The sequence below is a fragment of the Chiloscyllium punctatum genome, chromosome 31 (assembly GCF_047496795.1).
Source record: "Chiloscyllium punctatum isolate Juve2018m chromosome 31, sChiPun1.3, whole genome shotgun sequence".
Lineage (NCBI taxonomy): Eukaryota > Metazoa > Chordata > Chondrichthyes > Orectolobiformes > Hemiscylliidae > Chiloscyllium > Chiloscyllium punctatum.
In genome coordinates this window covers 4,949,420-4,973,814 of record NC_092769.1, presented here as the reverse complement: position 1 = coordinate 4,973,814, position 24,395 = coordinate 4,949,420, and the positions used below count along the sequence as shown (strand labels likewise).

At 40.1% G+C, this 24,395-nt stretch overlaps 2 gene segments (V, D, J or C); both read left to right on the top strand.

Annotated features, from left to right (window-relative positions):
• The first annotated feature begins 1,852 nt into the window (after window positions 1–1,852).
• On the top strand, window positions 1,853–2,485 carry LOC140456903 (Ig heavy chain V region-like). The segment is given in 2 exon segments: window positions 1,853–1,979; window positions 2,108–2,485. Coding segments are annotated over 2 exon segments (426 nt in total).
• On the top strand, window positions 2,473–23,867 carry LOC140456902 (Ig heavy chain C region, membrane-bound form-like). The segment is given in 8 exon segments: window positions 2,473–2,491; window positions 3,580–3,670; window positions 13,794–14,093; window positions 17,206–17,511; window positions 19,449–19,757; window positions 20,212–20,541; window positions 23,347–23,474; window positions 23,613–23,867. Coding segments are annotated over 7 exon segments (1,401 nt in total).
• Window positions 23,868–24,395: the final 528 nt, after the last annotated feature.

The following is a 24,395-nucleotide window of genomic DNA, read 5'->3' as shown; positions in this document are numbered from 1 at the left end:
TCTCTGACTATTTATCAATTTTTCTCAATATTAAACAGTGCTGTAGTGATCCTCGAATAAACTGTTGATGTTAAGGTTGTCTCTGAGACTCTGCGAATATTTCTTTCAATGAGAGGAGTGACTAGTTCTCCAAGTTACATAACTGAAAAATAAACTTTCCTCCAGCATTGTTGCTGAGTCGATTTGTTTCTGAGGAGGCGGTGGTTATGGTTTGCAGTTTGCTTTCCACCAACTGGTCAACAGTGAGACAAAATATCTTTGATCCACTGCAGAAACTCCACCTGCTTCCAGTAAATGAAACTGGGAACTCAAGGACCTTTGCTGCAGTCAGTTTAATTGCTGCCAACTATTGTATCTGGCCTATTAAAGGGAAAATGAATCAACTAAAGTAAAATCCTACCAAACAAACGATATTTACCCATTTACTCACAATGTATACATTTCACTTGGCATTTCTTCTTTAAAAAGGAAACTCACTAAATACAGCATTCACTGTGTGACTGTCAGAAAACAGGACATTGAATGCAGTAACGTTCTGGTTAGTTCAGCCTGTTTATTGAGTATCTTTAAAGCTCCTGAATATGAAGTTAATGGATCCAAAATCCCACTTTGCAGTAACATTTGTTATCATCTCAAAATAAATTCGCAAAATTGAATTGGTTCAAACTCATATCACTTGTTACACCATTCTCGGATTCATGCATCTCATTAAAACTGAGTGTAACAGCGAATTTTTACTGATTTTTATGAGTTATCTGCCCCTGTCAGAGCTATCAGTGAGCAGAGACATGTACTGTTTATAACCTACATCCGTGGTAATGATTATTGTAATACTCTCTAATTTAACCAAACATTCCTGATGTACCCAGACTGTTAGATATGGATGTATGGACTGTCCTGTTCTAGTTCATTAGATCCTCTTTCAAAGGTTTTCCTAGATGTTATGTATCACTGCCAACTCACTTTTTGTTTCTCAGGCACACAGCTTTCCTTTACTATGCATTTTAGGGTCGGAGCAATTTGAAAAAAAAGATGCAGGGAGAGACATTCTGCAATGTAAGGAGGTGCTTCTAATCTCCGAGTCCAAACTGTTTAGTGACACACACTCACATTCTGAACATAATCACTTTAGACATGCTCCATATTAGGTTGCCTAAACTGAATTTAAAAACACAGATTAGAAATGGTATGTTATTTTGTAAAGTGAGAGAGACTTTGAGTGACAGCAAAAATAAAGTCACTAATTTTGTTGGTTAATAATATTATTGAAGTTCTTTTTAGCTTTATCTGCTTGTGGTGGAATGTAGAATTAAAGGGAGTTAACTTCTAATTGAATATTCTAAATATAATCACTTTGGACACGCTCTGTGTTCAGTTGTCTAAATTGAATTTTGAAATGTTTAGTATGAATTACATGTTATTTTGTATTGGGACAGAGACTGGCAGTGTCCTGGGAAAACAAGCTCAATTGTTTTACTAGCTGGTAATATGTTTGAACTTTGATTTTAGTTTTATCTGCTTGTGAATGAATGTAGAAATAAAGGGAGCTAACATCCGAATGAATTTGTCTTTTTTTAAACAAAATACTTGCAACTATCATGTGAAACAGACCTGAAGCTACTCAATTTTACTTCCACCATTTAAATAAAAACACTCCCAAAGAAGCTATTCAGCAAAATAAATATCCCAAGATGTGTATATGTCCATGTTTCAGCGTAACCTCGTAAATACATGATCCCATGTGTTCGGGCTGTCCAAGCTGAGACCAGGATCCAGTCTCAGCCTCCAGCAGGAAACCAACAGGCGGAAGCTGTAAGCCTGCCCTTTCCGATGGCCATATAAATCCTGGGCACTAGACCGTAATTCAACACTCCTGGCTCGGCTCTGTTTAGAAAGATCTTGACAGAACCGCTTCCCACAAGTTATCAGAATGATTGTGTCGACAATTTTTCTCAGTTTATTCCTTACTTTCTTATCATGTGAGTGTTTTTTGTTCAAGTCTGTCTTTGTCACTGTCTCACTGTTAGTCTACCGCAGGAATGTAAAAGACTCAGCCATCATTTAATCTGTATTAATGCTCATGGTTTATTTGTTTTCTTTTTTAAAGGTGTCCAGTCGGAGATTGTTTTGACCCAGCCAGAGGCAGAGACTGGCCGTCCCGGAGGCAGCCTGAAACTGACCTGTAAAACCAGCGGCCTCGATCTTAGTAGCAGCTACATGAACTGGGTCCGACAGGTTCCCGGACAGGGTCTGGAGTGGCTGCTTTGGTACTATAGTTCATCCAGCAGTTACTATGCACCAGCGATTAAGAATCGATTTACTGCGTCCAAAGACAATTCAAACAACATTTTCGCGTTGGACATGGGGAACCTGAAGATCGAAGACACCGCCATCTATTACTGTGCAAGATACCACAGCGAGTGGAACCAGGGCTGCACCCATTCAAAAACAGCTCGAGTGAACATTTTGTCAATTCCATCATAAACTGACGGTCAGTCCGAGTTTTAAATGTAATTATACCAACTGCGATCTGAAGCAGACCTCAGGCTGCCTCTTACAAAACTATCAAAGAGGAAATGTACCATTTAAACGAGCAAACTGGTGACACAATGGGACAATATTTTGGGCATGTCATATGTACTGCGAACACTTCCATCAATTAAATGCTCGGACAAAATGTTAGTTTTAATATATCTGACATCTCAGGAAATTACTACTAATTGTTATGTCAACTATGAAATTAATTCTAAACATGATCAGTACTAAATGGCTCTTTCAAATGAAAATTGAGACCTAGAGTAAAGAACAGAGAATGAGTGTACTGGTCTACATCATTGTGATACTACAGTGGGTCACAGTGTTGTGCACAGCGACATCCTCATACAATAACCACTGACAAGTGTTTATCTCAAATTGGTGATTTCTACCATGGCAGGAGCGAGAAATAATGTGAGATGCAATTTAAACACAATCCAGTCGTGCTAGTTTGTACAAATGTATAATTTTTTTCTACCTTCTTCGTGTTGATTGTCAAGTTAAATGCAGACCAATCCTGGAAAAGTATTCCAAGCTTTCAAAATACAATGAAGAGTAAAAGCTGAAATAATGCACCAAATCATTCTTAGAGGAGTCTGAATCACTGCTTTCCAGGAAGTGAAGAAATTATCTGCACTTTACAGTTTACAGTCTGTCATAGTATTTGACACAACGTGTCTCACAGTGATATAACTGGGGTGACACTGCAATTATGATCGATACAAAAACCTCGATTGTTTGAAACTAGTCAGTGATTACTTCTACAAACCGTCTTAACTTGAAGTGCAGCATTAATTCTGTGGGGTTTAATGCCAGTATCACTATTTAATTTGTAAAAGTGTTGGGTAATTATCGATACACCATTTGGGGATTTTGAGAATCAGCTCACGTGTTACTCTGTGAAGTATAAAACAGTATTAAAATTTATCAAGAATGATCAGAATTCACTAGCGCAATTATGTGATGAAGATTTATTGTGACTTTATTTTGCCTGTGGTTCTGAAAATTTAAAATGATGGTAAATTTTTGATTTGTTTTATGCAGAGCTAGTTATTGTGTGACCCAGTCCAGAGAATGTAACACTGTGACTATCTTGATTACTGGGGCCAAGGGACCATGGTGACAGTGACTTCAGGTAAGAACGATGAACTTTCGTCGTAACTTTTTAAAAACTTTCTATTCATGTGACTAATTTCTGAATTAAATGAAACTCAGATTCTGTGCTGAGTTTGGTTTGGTTCGGATTGATTTTTGTTCAGACTGATTATAGACATCAGTTAAGGCTCAGCAAATAGCTAAAATGGTGATGATGGCATCAGTTGCTCCGTGTATCTCTTTTTTTTGATCAGATGGGCATTCTGTGTGGCTGGGTTACTTGAAACACTAATGTCTCTTAAACAGTCAGCTATAAATAATGTTTAATGTCAGTGACACACGGACTGTGAGTTTTATTGTCAACATCAAACGCTAAGAATTCAAAGATGTTTGAGATATTACCAAAAATGATTAAAATATGCTAAAATATCATTATTCATTTCTTGAATATATGTTCTTACCATGATTATATTTTCTCATTTATTTTGTTGATGACAAGCAGGTTAGAAACTGTCATAAAATTTTCTTGCGGTGCTATATTGCAATTTGTTGATTAGATTCTGAGTTGTTTTACTTGATTCTGTTGAATTGAGTTGATTGGATTTTGGCTTTCTTTTTACTTGGTTTTGTTGAAGTGTGTTGATTGGTATTTGAAATTGTTTTATTTGATTCTGTTGAAGTGAATTGGTTGGATTCTGATTATGTTTCATTCAAATCTGTTGTTTTGAGTTGATTGGATTCTGATTTTATTTTCCTTGATTCTGTTGAATTGAGTTGATTGAATTCTTGTTCAATTTTTGGAATTGATCAGCGTTTTCATGCTTTCTGTAATTGGTGTTTTCTTTCTGGTGAGGAGATTGTCTCTCTGGATTACTGTTCACGACCAATATTTGTGAAGTTCTATTGTTTTTCATGAATCATTTCTGCATTTGTTCAACTTATATGACACATTTTTCTCTGCTTGATTGAAAACATTACATCCATTTGTAACGGTCTGAAAACCAACTTAAGGCAGAAACCCAGAAGTGTGAGAAATGAAAAAAATAAGTTTTTAATGCATTGAATTTTTTAAAAAAAGAACTCAGTTCTAATTGTAAACTAACTGAATTTTGTTTTGAGTAGCCTCATTCAAAATAAAATTTGGGACTAAAATCTGAAACTGCAGAATTGAACAGATTATGTAATTGAAACTAATTTAAAATTATAATGCGATAATATTTGTCCATTCAGTAATTTTGTTTTGGCCATGAAGTGATTAATCAATATATGCCTTCAACCGCTCTACTGTGTGCTGCACAGGATTGTCATGATCAAGAAGGGTGTGCAGGTTGGAAATAAATTGAACTGTTGCCAGAAACGTCACAGCTTTAAGTGTTAAGTCCCCTCACAAACAAGGTTGCTGTTATGACTTGTTATTTCTATTCAATTTAATCATTAGTTTGCTTGATTCTGAGCAGCTTTGTTAGACTTCAATTTGTTTTTTTTTTGTGTGAGGTTACATTATGTTCTTGGTTCTGTTGAAAATGTTTGCAGAGCCAGTTCTGCTGCAAACACACCATGTTGTGATCTGGTGATCGTTCATCTGTTGAGGAAGGACTGTGCTTGGGTAACATTAAATGTGTTATATTTGGGAAACCATTTCTGGTTTCGACATTGTTTTTGCAATGTTAACACGGTTGGTGACAGTGAACCGCTCCAGGTTCCTCATTCAATGCAATCAGCATGCGAGTTGAAATATCATAAAGCCTATTATTAAGTGAAAGGCAAATCGCAAAGGTTTTAGAAATGAAGGCAAAACAGATACCTTCGGGCGCCATTTTAACTTAAAAGTGATAATTAAGGATTAATCTAATCCATGCTTTCCAATCCAAATTCAGAACTCCACTATCTAGTTCAATCACAAGGTCTGTCTTTAAACAGTTTACAAGTCATAGAGAAATATAAATAGCATTTCAAAAGTCTAATTTTCTAATAGTTCTTGCTCTTGAGCAAAAATGCCATGACTGTGTTATAATTGATCAAGAAACACCTTTCAATTCCGCTGTACACTACATACATATTTTTTTCTGACTGGAAAAGATCATTGGCAAAGACCATTTGGAAATTCTGCACAATTCTATGAAGAACAGATCAGTTTCACTGCTTTGATCAGTTTCATACGTAACTTGAGTTAATTCATTGTTATGTCCCTGATTAAACTGGATTTGCAGGATAAAAATAAAACATAAACTGAATTATTTAATCTGCACAGTGCTTTCTGTGTTCCCAATCTGTGCATTTTAATTAAATAGTTACATTTTACAAAAAAATATCAACTGAAGAGTCATTCTTTCGGAAACAACTGCTATAGTGAATTATGTGACCAAGGACAAATTATGAATTAATTAAAATAATCCACCCATGAACTCGCAGGGCAGCATGGTGGCTCAGTGGTTGGCACTGCTGCCTCACAGCGCCAGGATCCCAAATTCGATTCCACCCTCTGGTGACTGCCTGTGTAGAGTTTGCACATTCTCCCTGTGTCTGCGTGGGTTTCCTTCGGGGGCTCTGGTTTCCTACCGCAGTCCAAAAGATGCGCAGGTCAGGTGATTTGTGCAATATAGCACAGCCATAGTGTTCAGGGATGTCTAGGTTAGAGTGCATTAGTCAGGGGTAAATATAAATTATGGGGAATGGGTCTGGTTGGGCTACTTACTGTTCAGAGGGTCAGTGTGGAATTGTTGGGCCAAATGGCCTGTTTCCATACTGTAGGAACTCTATTCTTAAAACCATGGGAGGACTTGCTGCAAACGCAGAGAATTCATTTTACATCGATGTGTTCAGACATATGCAGAGTTCACAAATTTGCAGAAGACATGAACTAGAGGATAACGGAGCACATTGTTTATTCAGACACTGAAAATAGAGTAATATTTATTTTAATTAATATACTTGACCGAATTATTGCAATGTAGCGATCCGAAGGAATCTGCTCACATTTGTTAAGTGTGACAATCGTTTAGATTAGATTTCCTGCAGTATGTATCGGGCCATTTAGCCCAACAAGTCCACACCGACGGTCTGCAGAGTAACCCACCCAGACCCATTCCCCTACCCTATATTTACCCCTGACTAATGCACCTAACACTATGGACAATATAGAATGACCAGTTCACCTGACATGCACATCTTTGGATTGTGGGAGGAAACCCACACAGACACAGGGGAGATTGTGTAAACTCCACATAGGCAGTCACCCAAGGCTGGAACCGAGCCTGGGTACCTGGATCTGTGAGGCAGCAGTGGCCACATTTACTTAGACATCTGTTAAAGCGGGAAAGTCCAGACAGAAGCATGTTTTCAATTCATACCTTTTTAAACATTTTCATTCATTAAAAGCAGTAAACAAGAAAATGACCTTGCCCTGATTCCTTCAACAGAAATGCTGTCCACACTGAAATGCAGTATTGACTTTATGCAGTGCATGCAAAATCTCCCCAGTTCAAGGAACGTTTTAAGAATAGGTAAAAATAATTTAGAGAATAATCCATTGCCTCCGGATCTGTGCTTTAATTGACGATATTTCCCACCTCAATCATTTTATTAAATACAATGACTTATTAAGTTTATTAACTCAGTGGTTATTTATGTTCATTGTGAACACATTCTCGTTCACATTAATCCACTGGTTAGTTCCTCTGATGAATGTTCAACGACAGTGAATATATTTGACGTGAGGATTTGAGTAATGTATCCTCTAGGATTAAGTCTGTTGTACAGTTTGTTTCAGTGCTATCTCTGACTAACTTGTCAACGGTCCTGACCATTTGTAAATTGTCCAATTTGGATCCCTAAATCTCAGACAGTTCAATTTCATCTCGCGCTTCAAAACCATTTTTATCGGCCAGAAATACAATATTCGATTAGGTGCCTCAGAATTGAGAGCCCTGACTAAGTTGTTCCAATCAGAACGAACGTTTCAGGAACAAAAGGCAGATAGCAAGAGTTTTGAAATTGGTTGTTGGCAACAAGAGATATTTGATTGAGCGAGGCAGATGGAAATATGCTGTATACTTTCTTTGTGCCTCAGTTATGCAGGACATGTTTCGTGGCACAATATAGAATCAGACTTTTTTTGCATCTTATTATTTGAAAACCTATTATCAGCTTTTAATGTCACTGGCAACGGTCATATTACACTTCAAAACATTTGAATCTTTTTCAGAATAAGTAGACCGTCTGGTGCAGCAACATTCACAGGGGAAAGAGGAAGGGAGTTCGAGGTTGGAATCCAGTGGCAGTGAATTGATGGCAATACAATTCCTAGTTTTATTCCTCTGTAGTTCCCATAGAGTTTGAACAATTCGGAGCTGCTATCAAAGTATTCTTGGATAAATGTTGAAATGTTACTTTCATTGTACAAACATTCTGGAACAATTCCTGGTTGTTGGAAGGTGTTAATAACAAACATGGTTTATGTACTGTCAAAACAGGTGGGCTGTGTTCTCTGTGATAGTGTTGAGCTCATTGTGTTCAGGTCTGTTGTGATGTTGTGGTAGTGTCCCTGATTCTGTGCCAGGTGGCCTGTGTTCACTTACAACCTGTTAGAGAGGTATGTAACACCATCTCTTATCAGGTTACTTCAGTGCAAGAAAGCAGATTGAGATGTTTGAGTGTTTGTTGGAATTCCACTCACAGAGGCTAGTGAAATCTATTCAATCGCTGCCCTGACTTGTGTCTCTTAGATATTAAACAGAATTTTGGCAGTTAGCAGCTTTTTCCAGATCAATATTTGTTCACAAGCGTTTGGGCATCGCTAGATGGTGTTAATGGAGTAAGTGCTCACCTTAAAATTAAACCAGTGCTGTAGCTGAATTTGATTGTTCAGTCCGGTGGGGTTCCGCTGAACCCAACACTTGCAGCAGATGGAGATAGCTTTTCAGATGGTCTTCAATTGCTATCTCCGACCATCCAGGACCTCTGCTAAGAATCCTTTTTCCAACAGGAGTCAAGCCAACGTAATCACTGTTTATCTCAACATGTGTGAGCTCTTGTGTCAAAAACATGAAAACAATTTGGTGAAGAGGGGGTCTCTGGATGTGAAAGGTTAACCTTGCCTTCTCTCCACAGGAGCTGCTAGACCTGCTGAGTTTCTTCAGAAATTTCTGTCTTTTATTTTGGTTTTCTAGCATTTAAAGTTTGTTGTTTCATTGAAAAAAGTTCTGTTTGATTAAACACGTTCTTCAGAGAAAAGATGCATTTGAACAAATTGCGAATGTTCAGAGGTATTAAATATCAGAGAATCATTGAATTTGAGCGCCCTGATCTCGAGCTGGAGTTTCACAAGAAACTATTATGAAGTAACAACCCACTCCAGAGTGCAGTGGCTGGGGTAATTGGGTGGAAATTATTTTGATCACTCAAATAGAGAATGTCAATTATCTCGTTCCAAATACTCAACAGAGTTCTTTTTAAAGCATGTGTGAAACAATTAACTTGTTGAAATATTTTAATAAAAAGTGTTCACCGCCAGTGCTAGCTTAATGAATGACACAATGATAGGAAGTTAGGAGCAAGAGGAGGGCACTCAGCCCCTCAAGCTGTTCCACCACTTACTTAGATCATGGAGCATCTGTGAGCTAAATCCGCAGGTCTCCCTTTGGCTAAAATTCTTTAACACCTTTGATTAACAAGCAAAAACTATCCGAGATTTACTGATTCAGTAAACAAAGGGAGACACCATTTCTGAAAGACATTCCTGTGAGTACTGTGAAACAATGAGGCTGGAATTAATTGCTCATGAAAGTAAACTTTAAATCTCTGACTATTTCCAATTGAAACATCCCAATCATCATATTTCATTAATTTAACACTATACTTCCCTGGAATAAAGAAATATAATGTGTGATTGCCTTGCTAAAAATGAGGGATGCTCGATTCCTATTATATGATTAAGAAACAGCTCTGTTCCTTCAGTGAAAACACAGTCAAATCACACAAAAGGAAACCATGTCATCTTGTGTAGACACACAAGTGCCTCAAATAATTTACAATTCTTCCAGTGGTTGTTTGAATCTCTAGACCGGTGTGGAAGTGTCAGACTTTTTATATTGCCTTGAGAAACCAGTTGTCATCAGTCTATTTGAATTGCTGAAGTTGGTGTGGAATTAGCACATTCACAGCGCTGGTAGGAAGTGAGTCCCATGGCTGTGATTGAGGAAGAGGAAACGGGCAGGGAAATAGTTGAGAGTCAAGTTGAAGTCTGATTTGGAGGAAAGCTTTCAGGAGAAGCATTTACATACATGTGCGCCCTTATCCTCAAGGGTCACAGTTTTGGAACATGCTGCCGAAGGGACATGACAGCATGCAATATGGAAGCTGAAGAAGGCACCTTGGCCCCTCTAGAAGGCTATTCCATTCATGGGATCATCATTAATCTTGCTGCTCACCAATCTTCCCAACACTCGATAACATTGAACCTGATTGTTTACTATTCAGCAAAAGAATGGTGAACCTTTGGAATTCTCCAACTCAGAAATTGATTGAGGACAAAACATTAAATGATTTCAATAGGGAGATAGATTCCTTCAATCCTTAAAAAAATGCTACAGATGTGTGGGAGAAAGGGAAACAGGCTACAATATTGGTTGAAAGCCATGAAAACATTGAATGGGACATGGTTTGTAGGTTTGTAAGTTTGCATGTAATGCCAACATTGGTGGTATAATTGGCAGTGAAAGTTAACTAAACGTACAATGAGATCTTGATCAGCTGGGCCAATGGGCTGAGGAGTGGAAGATTGAGTTTAATTTAAATGAATACGATGTGTTGCTTTTTGAGAAGATAAATCAGGTCACAACTTACAGAGTTACTGGTAGGGCATTGGATAATGATGTTTAAACACAGGGCCTTGAGGGTCCAGACTCATAGAGTCTTACAGAGTTAATGGTAGGGCACTGGATAGTGATGTTGAACCCTGAGGAACCTGAGGGTTCAGACTCATAGATTCTTGAAAGCGTTGTCTCAAGTACCTAGTGTGTTGAAGGTGTTTTGCACATGTACCTTCATTGGTCAGAGCACTGAGTGCAGGAGTTAGGGCTTCATGTTTTAACTGTCCAAAACATTGGAATGAACTGCCAGTGGAAGTGGTAAATGCAGAGATAGGTCCAACATTTAGAAGACATTTGAACAGCTACAGGAACAGGATAGGTCTGGTTGGATATGGGCCAAAGGCAGGCAAGTGGAATTAGTTTAATTTGGGAACTCTGGTCAGCATGGATGAGCTGGACCAAAGGAACTGTTTCTGTGCTGTACGACTTTATGACTCACTGACTTTATGTTGGAGTAGGCTCAAAGTTGGAAGGTGGTGAGCATGTGAGGGGTTAGATTGGGCATGTGGGAGAGTTTGGGCTGGTAGGCTGTGAGGTGTTGGCTGGCTGCTGGGTAAGCTTGCACGCACTCTGTCTGGCAAGGTGGCATCAAGGTGAATGGTAATGGTCACAGGATAATTTGTTCGAATTGTGCTTGGTAGGTGAGGGGTAGTTTGAGCTGAAATGCAGGAGGTCTGTCTTTCCCAGACAGGTTTATGGAGAGGTGGGCAGGATGCCAGGCTGGTTAGTGTAGCGGTAGGCAGAGTGCCAGGATGTTTCAGGGTGGAAGGTCACTGTAATGAAGTGACAGGTGGACGTGTTGTCAAAATGCAAAGCTCGGAGTCTGGCAAAATGGTAGGTTGTAAAGCACAGATGCGAAAGGAGGTAGGATGCAATGTGCACAGGTTGACTTGGGTAAGATGTAAGGTCAGTGATCAAGGGCTGAGGTCATGTCTTGGGTAGTGGGCTTTTGTCAGAGGTTGTGAAAATGATGGTGCCAGGTCCAGTCAGGGCCAGATTCACCATGGGGCAGGTGCAGGGCGGCAGGAGTGTAAATGAGTGAAAGGAATTGAGATCATATGTCCATCTGGAATATAGAATATAGAACATTACAGTGCAATACAGGCCCTTCAGCCCTCGATGTTGTGCTGACCTGTGGAACCAATCTGAAGCCTATCTGTCCTACACTATTCCATTTTCATCCATAAATTTATCCAATGACCTTTTAAATGCCCTTAAAGTTGGCGAGTCTACTATTGTTGCAGGCAGTGCGCTCCATGCCCCTCCTCCTCTCTGAGTAAAGAAACAACCTCTGACATCTATCATCTATGTCTTCTCCTGCTAGCCATCACTATTCAAGGAAAAAGACTTTCACTGTCCACCCTCTGTTTATCTTTTATGTCTCAATTAAGTCACCTCTCAACCTTCTTCTCTCAAACAAAAACAGCCTCAAGACCCTCATCCTTTCCTCATTAAACCTTCCCTCCATACCAGACAACATCATGGTAAACCTCCTCTGATCTCTTCCAAAGCTTCCACATTCTCTCTATAATGTGGTGACCAGAACAGTACACAATACTCCCAAGTGCGGCCACACCAGAATTTTGTACAGCTGCAGCCTAACCTCATGGTTCTGAAACTCAGTCCCTCGATTGATGAAAGCCAACACAAAGTATGCCTTCTAAATAACTCTTATCAAACTGGCTGGCAACTTTTAGGGATCTATGTACATGGGCACCGAGATCTCTCTTCTCAGCTATACTACCAATATGGATTGCCTTGGATGTGTTTTGTGTGATAGGGGTTGTGTGTTCTAGGCATGAATGGGTAGGGTTTGTCAATGTGAGTGGAAATTTAGGTCTAGACAGAGTAAGTGCAGTGGTTAGTCTGAAAGATGAGGTTTGGTGGTGAACTGCGTGTCAATTTGATAGTTATTAAAGTTAAAGATTACCAGTTCATTTCTCAAATCATATTTACGTAAATACTCAGCTGTAACACTCCAAAGTCTCTGAACCTTAATGGTCCTCCATTTTTCAGAGGCCTCCAGAATTCAGATAATTGTAAATTAGATGTTTCAACTTCCAGACAATTGGCATGAGTTCAGCCGTGACTGCCCTCCTCCCTGTCCCAGTGCTCAGCTCCTGCCTGTGCTGCTGCTACAGTGACCTTCCTCCCAGAGAGAACATTCTGCCTTGCATTGATAAGTGAGGAAGGCTCACTGGACCTGATTTCCAAGTATGGGGACAGCAAACACGAGGGGACACAACTTTAAAGTGAGGGGAGATATGTATAAGACAGATGTCAGAGGTAGTTTCTTTACTCATTGAGTAGTAAGGGAATGGAATGCTTGCCTGCAACGGTAGTAGATTCGCCAAGATTAAGTCATCATTGAACAGGCTTGGATGCTGCCTGAACTGCTGTCCTCTTCCAGCACCACTAATCCAGAATCGGATTCCCAGCATCTGTAGTCATTGTCTTTATCTCGGCATACAGACGTAGGTGGGATGGGCTTCAGATTAGTATGACAGGGTGGCGCAACATCGAGGGCCGAAGGGCCTGTATTGCACTGTAATGTTCTAAGGTCTATGATTCACTCTGATTTCTCTCCGGGGGTACTGCCAGCGGTTGGGTAGTTCCAGCAGCACAGTACCTAGTGGGACAGCACGCTGGTTCCGTGGTTAGCGCTGCTGCCTCACAGTGCTAGGGACTCGGGTTCCATTCCAGCCTCGGGTGACTGTTTGTGTGGAGTTGGCACTTTCTCCCCATGTCTGTGTGCGTTTCATCCCACAGTCCAAAGATATGCAAGCTGGGGGAATTGCAAATGTTGTGTTCAGTGATTGGGAGGTTAGGTGCATTAGTCAGGGTTAACTGGAGCATAATAGGGTAGGGGAATAGGTCTGGATGGGTTACTTTTCAGAGGGTGGGTGTGGACTTGTTGGGCCAAATGGCCTGTTTGCACACACTGTAGAATTTTGATGAATCTGCATTTCCTTGGTTTGTATTTTGTGAAACTTCTTTGCTCTTCACAGCAATCCAGTGAAAATGTCAGTTGGTGAGATCTTCAAAGTTACTGGGGTGGGATCAGGATGTTCTTCTTCCTAAATTATATGGCAATGGTCAAGGTCGAGGGCATGTTTCTAAAGAAGGAACCAATGATCATGATCAGCAACTGGTAGGAAACAAAAATAAACTCCAGTTATGTTGTAGACTCAGTGGGAGCATACTGGCAAACGTTTACAGCTGAGGATACATTTGAGTAACTGATAAGGTCAAATGAACAGAAACTAACTTGCTCAATTGGTCATTCTATTGTAGAGACACCATCTCCCCCCACGCTTTATGGCCTGTTCTCCTCCTGTCAGGAGCACGACACCGGATCTGCGACCTTTGGTTGTTTGGCGATGGACTATTCCCCTGACGTCACCAAGGTAACCTGGAAGAAAGGTGGGGAGTTAATCACGACTGGATTTAAGACTTACCCATCAGTGAGAAACAAGAAGGGAACCTACACCCTGAGCAGCCAGTTAACCCTGCCCGGGTCAGCGGCAGATTGCAAAATCTACTGTGAGGTTCAACACAGCGGGTCACACAAGAGCAAAGAAATGCCATGTCCAGGTATGTCTTGTGGGAACTGAGATAAACAGAGCATCTGGGATTAATATGAAGAAGGCATTATTTATAACCGTTTTCACAGAATCACCTGATACAGCACAGGAAAAAGGCCCTTTGATCCATCCAGTTCACGCCTATCAATAACAGCCACCTAACTATTCCAGTCTCATGTGCCAGCACCTGATCCATTGCCTTGTCTGACTTGCCCTTGCAAGGATGCATCGCAATACTTCATACCTATTATGAGGGGCTCAGTCTCTACGTGACTTATAGGTGCTGAGCTCCAGGCTAACACCACCCTCTGTTTGATTTTGTTTTCCCCTGAGATCCACTTGGGAGCTCCTGGCCTTACCTTCACCCTGTGCCCCTGAGGCATTGATCAATCCATCAAGGGGAAAGGTTTCATCCAGTTTACCCTGTCTATGCCTAAAATAATTCTAGACATCATGATAATCTTCTCCCTAATTCTCCTCTGCTCCAAGGAAAACCCCTGTCTATCTAAACTAGTTTCATAACTAAAACCCTCCAACCCAGGCAAGATCCTTTCAAATCTCATCAATACTGCCTTCAGTGTAATCACATTCCTTCGATAACATGCATACAACGCTTCAGTATGGCCTAACCAGTGTTCTATTATGTTGCAGTATCATCTCCCTACTCTTCATTGTCAATGTCTCGGCTCATAAAAGAAAATATCCTCTCACCTTCTTAGCCTCTTTATCCAGACGACACAGTACTATAGGGGATCGGTGGGTACATGCACCAAAGATCCTCAGGCCTTTCCAGGGTTCCACCATTCAAAACGTCATACCTCACAGATTCTTCTGCCGAATTACATCACCTCACATTTATGCAGAATAATTTCCGTTTGCAACTTCTCTTCACATACAACTCTTCACATATATCCTCCTGCAATCTAAAGCCATTATGCTCATGACTTACCAACATGACAGTTTTCATTTCATCTGTGAATTCACTGGTTAATCCTCCTAAATTTGAGTCTTAATCATTAGTATGTAAGAGAAATAACAAGGAAATCAAACCAATCCCTACAGAGCACCAGGAGACATAGATTTCCAGTCACGCAGACACCCGATGACTATTATCCCCTGCTCCCACCACTCAGCCAGTTCTAGATCCAATCTGTCAAATTAACTCCGATCCCATTGGCTCTGATTATTTCTATCATCTGGACATCGAGTTATCTCCCTGTAAACTACTATCAATTTCTTACACATGACTTCCTCTCAATAAAACCGTGCTGAAAATTGTTGATTTATCTTTCAAATGAAGACTAATTTCACTTCTCAATCGTTTCCTTCCAACTGAGATGAGCTTGACAGATCTGTGTTTTCATTATTTATACCTTCCTTCGTCCTGCATGACAGTGCAACGTTGGCTGATCTACACTCACTTGGCACAACTGTTGTGGCCAGACAGGAATTCTAAATTATTGTCAGCGACCCAACTATTTCATCCTTTGCATCGCTCAACAGCTCGGTATACTTTTCATCTGCCCTGGAAATATAACCACTTTTCATTCAGCAAGACAACACAGAACATCACGTCATGTGTCCTAATTTCTGAAAACTACATCACAACACCCCTCCATGTTTTCTGTCCCCACATTGTCCCTCTCACTAGTGAACACTGACACAACACGTTCGTTTTGACCACAAGCTAATCCTCCGGCTCCACTCCAATAATACACTTAATGAGCATTACTGTTTCCTGAATAATTCTTTTATTATGAATGAGCACGTAACTTTTAAAAATATTTTCCTTTATTTTGACTGCTATTATTTTCTCATGGTCCCTTTTGCTCTTCTAATTCCTCTGTCTTTCAAACTCCCCCTTGCACGTTCTGTACTCCATACTAATTCCTATTGTTTTGAGATTTCAGTATAGACCGGAAGCCTCCCTTGTTTCTCTTTATCTCCCCCTCCATGCCCTTTGGTGTCCAGAGCCCACTGCATTCTTGGTCCCACTCAGTGGCTTCCTGGGAAATGTCCTCCCTGTGATTTTCTTATCTCTCTCTTAAATGTGTCACACTGCTCTGACTCAGATTTACCAATAAGTGTCAGCTTCCAGTCCACTCTGGTCAAGCCATTACCTGATCTTACTAAAATTGTCCTTCCCTTTTTCAGAACTTTGGGCCAATTTCTATTCCTTTGCAGTACAATCTGAAATCCAACTGATTTACGATCACTGTCTGCAAAGTGCTCCACCATTGAGGTTTTACCCACTGGGTCGACTTCATTCCCTAAAGTTAAGTCCAGATTCACCCCTCTCTTGCAAGGTCTGGATTAAAATTCTCAGTATTAAACACATACTTTGTTAAAATATTCTCCTGGGGGCATTTTCAGAATTCTGCTCCCTCTAAATGTTTGACAAAGTGAATATCCAAGCCTATGCTGAGGAAGTTAAAAACCTCTTTTCTCATTCCCCTATTTAATTTACATGTCTCTGAAATTTGCCCATGTATGTTCACTTGCTCTTTTGGACCTATAGTCAGGTCAATCGTACTCTCCCAGTAGTTATGTTTGCTGTATTTTGGTTTTGAAGAACTGTCCATTTGCCTTTGTTCGAGGAGGTATCCATGATTTCATTTCTCTTTACAGCCTAAAATACTCTTGTCAGAACTGCGACAGAAGCAACATTCTGTACCGCACACCCCCAGCCCTCATCCTTTTCCATCTTTCCCTGTCTCGCCTGAAGGCACTAAATCCTGGAATGTTGAATAGCCACTCCTGCCTGGCTCTCAATATGTCTCTGTGATGGCAACCGCATCATTTCCTCATTTATGCCAGTAATTCGTCTGCCTTGTTCATCAGACTCTGTCATTAAAACGAATACCATCCAACATTGCTATCTCCCTTTTGATGTTACCGGCCTATAGTTTCTATGCCTCCTTGACTCCCTTGCTGTGTCCTATAATTTTAGCCTTTCACATTATCCTGCTGATCTTTCTGTGTGGATCCCAGCTTCTCCACCACTCTGCACAATTATGATTCTTGTATCCATTAACCACAAGAAACCTTGATATATGAGAACTGATTGTATTTGTTCTGAAATTCGTCAGATAATTTATGCGATGTGTTTCCTAATGATCTAGGTATTCTCCCACCAACTCTTCTCCTAACTGTGAGCTCCAGTGAAGAAATCGCAAGCAGCAAGTTTGCAACCGTCGTCTGTTCAATCATCGATTTCCATCCGAAGTCAATCTCCGTGAGTTGGTTGAAAAATGGCCGACCCTTGGATTCTGGCTTCTTCACGTCTCCCGTGTGTGAGGCAAACGGGAACTTCTCAGTGACGAGTCGGCTGATGGTCCCTTATGGTGAATGGTTCAACAGCGCAGTCTATACCTGCCAGGTCACTCATGGAGAGAACATTCAAAGTAAAAACATCACCGCACTCCAGGGTAAGAGACACACACTGAGAGAGCTACAAATCATTCTAAACTCTGATGTGAATCAAACACGCTCATTTATCATGCGCAGTAAACAGTACGGTACAGCTTCTCGTTTCCCAAAATGCCACGTATCGCATTTCAGTTTGAGTGTTACATTAGCATTGCTCATGACTCAACATTTTGGCAAGTCAGAAAACCATGTTTCCTCTCTGTTGAAGATAGATATATAGACAGTGAGCTTTGTTAAATAGTTTATTGCCTGACCATGCTGGGAGAGGCGTTCAGAGGGCCGCTTCAAGGATAAGTTTGGGGGTGGAGGGGGGATATTGGAGAGATATCTGATTGAAACATAGAAAATACTGAGAGACTGAGGTCGAGTGAACGTGGAATAGATGTTTTGACTGGTAGGCCAGACTAGGACCCAAGGGCACAGTCTCAGGGTCAAAGGGGCACCGTTTAGAACTGAGATGTGGGGAGAAATGTCTTCAGCCAGAGGGTGATGAGGCTGTGGAACTTGTTACTGCAGAGGGCTGTGGAGGCCAGGCCATTGTGTGTATTCAAGCCAGAGATAGATCGGCTCTTGTTTAGAGAAGACAGTACAATGGCTGTAGCCCGAAACGTCGATGTTCCTGCTCGTCGGATGCTGCCTGACCTGCTGTGCTTTTCCAGCATCATTCTGATCTAAACTCTGGATTGGCCGAACAGCCTTATTCTGATCCTCGATCTTATGATGTTGTGGTCTCAAAATGACGTGGTTAAAATATGCAGTGACCCCTTACTTGAAAATAAATCAAAATGCGTTCAATGCTTCATTCCCTGCTCAGGAATGACCTGTTGGCCTTGGACATTGTACGACATCGATTTTTATCTGGTACTGAGCTCTTTAACTTCACTAATGGGATCAGACCCCAGACCAAGTGGGTATCACATCAACTGGGATAAACGTGATCTCACTGAGCTTCTTTAAGATGCTCTCTGTAATTCGTGGATGAGGCAGGAGAATAAATTCTGGTAAGAATGGTCCAATACGGATGAATGAATGAGGAACTCGAGACAGGCTGATTTAGCCTGGTTTGGGGTAGCGACGTTTACACAGTGAGTAGTGGATGTCTATAAAATTAGTGCACATTTCCATCGCGTTTGTAGATTAATTTAAGACGCTTTTGTTTGTTTTTTTTCTCCCCTGCTCTATGAAGAAATTAAAAAACACAGCTTGGTAAATAAAGTGAAAGTACAGACCAGTTATGAACAAACTGAATGGAGGGAAAGACTTAAGGAGATGGGTGTCCTTCTCGATATCCAATGCTGTACTCAATGTCTTGTTTCCTGATCTGCTCCAAACACAGCTCACGAGGAACAATGACATAAATTAGAGAATGACATCACACCAATAACGCAAAGTATTTTTGATCACGTTAAATATAATGAACAGAATTTCCATGGCTGTTCACCGCTCCTGTAACACTTTAGAACTCTGCAAAGAGAATAATTATTATTTATTATCATCTGTCGAAAATGTAGGATGTGATTTGGCAGTCAGCATGACCAGCAGCATTTGCACCTAAGGGTTATGAACATGGAAATGAACTCATTATATTGAGATTACCCTTGTCACAAGTATCAATGGATGGTGTTAAGTGAGAGACAGACTCTGAAAGAAAGGTAATTCCATGGGTTACATGATGGTATCTTCGATTATTTTTTTTTTCAGGTTTCACTTGTTACAAAGCCAGTGTTCTTTAGGAGTAATTACACAGGGTATGTTATAGGTAATCACAAATGCTTTCACAATTCAAAATACATCAACAACAGTAAGCATCGTTTCAGCAACAATTGGAGTTGCCATTTTGAAGGTGGTGTCTTCATCCTGTGAAGAAGTAATCTGAAGATTGACTGTTTGTATCATAAAGGGGCATTTTTCATTGACTTTGATTTTTGTTTCATAGAAGATACCGAGTGCCACCCGAACACCGTTAAAATCCTCCCACCGCCAGTAGAACAAGTCTTACTGGAGGCGACGGTGATGTTAACCTGCGTTGTGTCCAATTTTCCTTCTGGAGTCAACGTGACCTGGAAACAAGAAAAGAAGCCTCTGAAAACAGAGATTGCTGACCAGCCTGGACAGAATCCCGACAGCGTGATCAGCAAATTAGACATTTCTACTGAAGCCTGGCTGAGTGGCGTTACTTTTGAATGTGTGGTGTACCATCAGAATCTACCGACTCCGCGGAGAGACTCCATCCACAAGGAGAAAGGTGAGCGGTGAGATTAAAGCACAAAGGATCCCATGTGTAATCCAGATCCAGTTACATCAATGTTAGGCTTTGATTGGTAATGAACAAACACCATTGGGAGGATTAATGATGCATCTGAAGGCAGGATAGTTAGGTAGCTGATTAAGAAAAAGATGGACCAAAGGACATTGTATTCTGATTCAGCCAGATAAAGTGGGAAGAAGCCTGGGTTGTGACGTCACCATCAGCAATGACAGTTGGACAGAATGTCCTTGTTGTGGGCTGGAAACATGGAGGCAACTTTCACATTAAACTCGACTTTTTTTACTGGACAGAATGTGTACCATTCTGCTCCTTTAGTAAACGGAAGTGAATAAATCCCAAATTAAACATGGCATATTTTAATATTTAGTGAAATTGTGATATTGGTTCAGGATTTTTTGGTTGATTTATATTTGTCTCAAATATTCTGCAGTGATTAATCCGCTGGAGCCATCAGTGTCGGTCCTCCTGCCACCAACAGAAGAAATCTCCGCTCAGAGGTTTCTCTCCCTCACCTGTTTAGTGAGAGGTTTCTCCCCCCGAGAGATCTTCGTCAAGTGGACAAACAATGACAAGCCGGTGAATCCCAGTAACTACAAGAACACCGAGGTGATGGCGGAGAGTGACAACATCTCCTTCTTCATATACAGCCTGTTATCCATTACAGCGGAGGAGTGGGCCAGCGGTGCTTCTTACTCCTGTGTGGTGGGACATGAAGCGATTCCACTGAAGATCATCAACAGAACAGTCGATAAATCCAGCGGTAAACCGAGTTTTGTAAACATTTCACTTGCACTGATGGACACTGTTAATTCATGTCAATAAAAATCTCAAAGCTGCATTTAATAATTCAACAGAAGTAATAGAAGTGTTTTTTCCCTCCAGTTGTGAGTTAAATACTAAATTAATTGTTTCCCACCATGACTTCCATTCTATCTGTGTAGTTAAAGTGGATTATTAACAGGTCTAGGACGAGTGTCTTGTGCAGTTAATGTTCTCTGCTCAGATACACCCTGGGTTAGAGACAGAGTAAAGCTCACTCATTGCAGGATTCCGCCAAATACCTTATCCATTCTAAATCCCTCTGTGACAAAAATCTGACAATGTCCATTTTATGTCAAGGGTAGAGCACGAGTTTTGAACTTGGTGTTCTTGATTCCCCCGATTGGACACTCTTATAAAATTCATATCAGTTTTAAACTGCCACATTGCACCAATTGGAAATGTAAATTTAAGACACGTAAAAATTAACTTTGATTGGAACATACCAATCGTAAATAGTGCAGAACAGTTTGAATGTAACCTTTGTTTCTGGGGAACTGCCATGGATCTTGCACCAGCGCATGAGTTGACAGAATGTATCTTCACTTTCACACCAAAGAGAATCAACAGATAAGTTGTCGTGGAGCAGAGGGGAGGGGAACGATAAATGGTCTGTCCTCTTGCTCCCTGTGAAGAGTTTTCATGGAAGATGTCCTCTGTAATGTAACCCAGTTGCTAACAGGAACAGTCAGCTTCTTGCTTACTGTCCAAAGATTTAACATTTCCTTGCAAAATAATACCTTTGAAGCATGTTGGACATGCTTGGCTCTGTTAACAAATGATTAACATTGATTCCCATAATCCAAAACTGGTGTTTGCATCGTCCCGGTTTGTATTCCATAGGTTTGTCTCAGTTTTCTGGAGCACATGGGATCAATTCTAGTATCATTTTGTTTCACATACAGAACACAAGTAGACATTTTCTAATAAACATATTCAGAAATGTTATCTCTTGGGCAGTGGTGATTTGAACTCAAGACTTTTCTATCAGAGACAGAAATTCTATCACTGCAACAGAAGTGTTGCTCATAAAACACTTATCTCTCCATGACGATGGGAAATGTTTCCTACAACAACAAGGTCAGATCTAATTATGGGCAATCCATTAAAATTAGAACAATAAATTAGAATAATAAAAAATGCAGTCTGGTATAAGAACAGATACAGAGAGATGATCACAAATACACTCGTAATGACACATATACGAGCTCTCACCTAAAGACACATATTTATGTGCACACTCAAATGTGCATATAGATAAGATGTCACACATGCATACTCGCACAGAGGCACACATGCAAGTGGCACTTGAACACTCTCTAAGCTCATACAAAAACTCACATACACCGAATGAAAATCATTTGCACAAATGAACAGGGGTACTCACACATAACCATGAGAAACATAGACACACGGTAACACACAAATACATTTACATTCATACAGCACAATGCGTACAGACATACACACATGAACACAGATACAAATTCCGAAAAATGTCCTCCCACTTGTCAACTCACACAGGCACGTAAGTGCACAGAGATAAATATTAATATCATAATTTTCCCATTTTCAGAATCACAAACATACAATGACAGAGGCAGCTTAATTAGTTATTTTTAAACCACATTGATCAGCATATATACAATATCACACGTACACACAAATTCAGAGTCTCACATGCAGACACAGAAGTGCATAGATCAACAAATAGAGGGGCGTTTATTAAATAAGGATAATGGGTACAAGCATCAGCAAGCATCCACAAACAATAACACAAACAAGCTTCTCAGGAGATGGTTTGGGAAAGATTGCCACACAAGCAGACATCATCATATAAATATAAACATCCAACAAAATATAACGTTGCATGCTAACAATTATTAAGCATAAACATGAAAATAACCTAGTTGTAGGTAGGATCTGAAACAGACACATAAGCACACATTTTAGATAGCACTAATGAAAAGTGAACACTCACAAAGACATTACAAGATAAGCATAGGCAGCAACGAAGTGGAATATTAGCATGATGATGCTTACACAATGTGAAAAGACCAAAATCTAGGTGCACAAACACATGAGCACACCAGCAGGAAAGGAACAGGAATATGTTTATTCATACACAGACTCCAACGTGGGCAAGAGTGAAGTAAGAGACTCTCATAACCACATACACAAACATTAAAGGAAAATCAAACACACCAAGCAGTAGATCAAATAAATTAAGGAACACACGTACAAACACTTATTCCTAAATGTACAGAACCTACAAACAAAAATATGAAGCAATGTCCTGACTGTGATGTCACTTATATTAATGATTTGCCAAGCAATTGGTCACCAATACATAAAGATGAGAATCACATTTGAACTTTTATTCAGTGATGGCCACAATTTTCAACTAAAGTGCTGTCACAGCCTATATTTAAAATATAATGATATAATTAAAATAATCATTCATAATAAGCATTCCTCAAATAATAATATCCTTAAATAATAGATTGAAAGAAAAATAATTTAAAACGTTCTGACATGGACAATGATGAAAGAACGTGTGCAGTTAGTATTTGTAATTTCTTGCTGAGAGTCAATAATGCACTAATAGATACGGATAAGAGCCCTTGAGAAATACCTGACTGCTTTATGAAGATGTAATGGTCTCTACTTACATGACTTGGATGCAGATAGATCGATCTGGATCAATAAACAATCTAAATGCGTTTTCTCGGCTTTATATTCATAGATTCAATAGATCGCACTTGGATTGAAGACTATGAGGATGATAACAGCAACATCTGGACAACTGCTTCCACGTTCATCACCTTGTTCTTCCTGAGTATTTTCTACAGCGCTGCCGTCACTCTGGTGAAGGTTAGAATAATCACATCTTTCTCACGCCAAGCAGCCCAATATGTTTTGTGAAATCTCTAAGTGTGCATTGAATAAACATTAAGTCTGAAAGTCCCTGATCATAAATATCTGCGTCATTGCTTTATCTCTCTTTTCCAGGTTAAGTGAATGAATTGTGGACCCCTTTGATTTTCCTGATCTGCTTATCAAGGTCTCTGAATTCCCAATCTACAATCTGTCCTGTTGCTGACTCTAACAGTGAGATTACTTCAGTTTATCAGCGTGTAACTGAGACAATTATTGATGGATTTTCCTTTTTACTTTGATATCTTTGAGATGGTTGTGGTTGGAAGAATTTGTAGCTTCCCAGTTGTTTGAAGCCCATTTGTTTTGCTTTTATTAGTTCCTTACTCAGAATGGTTACCGACCCTTTCTGATGGGTCTTAGTACTCCCATTCTTGTGACTGTTACTGATGTAACCCTTTCTGATGAGCCTTTGTACTCCCTTTCTTGTGACTGTTACTGATGTAACCCTTTCTGATGAGCCTTTGTACTCCCTTTCTTGTGACTGTTACTCATGTAAACCTTTCTGATGAGCCTTTGTACTCCCTTTCTTGTGACTGTTACTGATGTAACCCTTTCTGATGAGCCTTTGTACTCCCTTTCTTGTGACTGTTACTGATGTAACCCTTTCTGATGAGCCTTTGTATTCCCTTTCTTGTGACTGTTACTGATGTAACCCTTTCTGATGAGCCTTTGTACTCCCTTTCTTCTGACTGTTACTGATGTAACCCTTTCTGATGAGCCTTTGTATTCCCTTTCTTGTGACTGTTACTGATGTAACCCTTTCTGATGAGCCTTTGTACTCCCTTTCTTGTGACTGTTACTGATGTAACCCTTTCTGAAGAGCCTTTGTACTCCTTTTCTTGTGACTGTTACTGA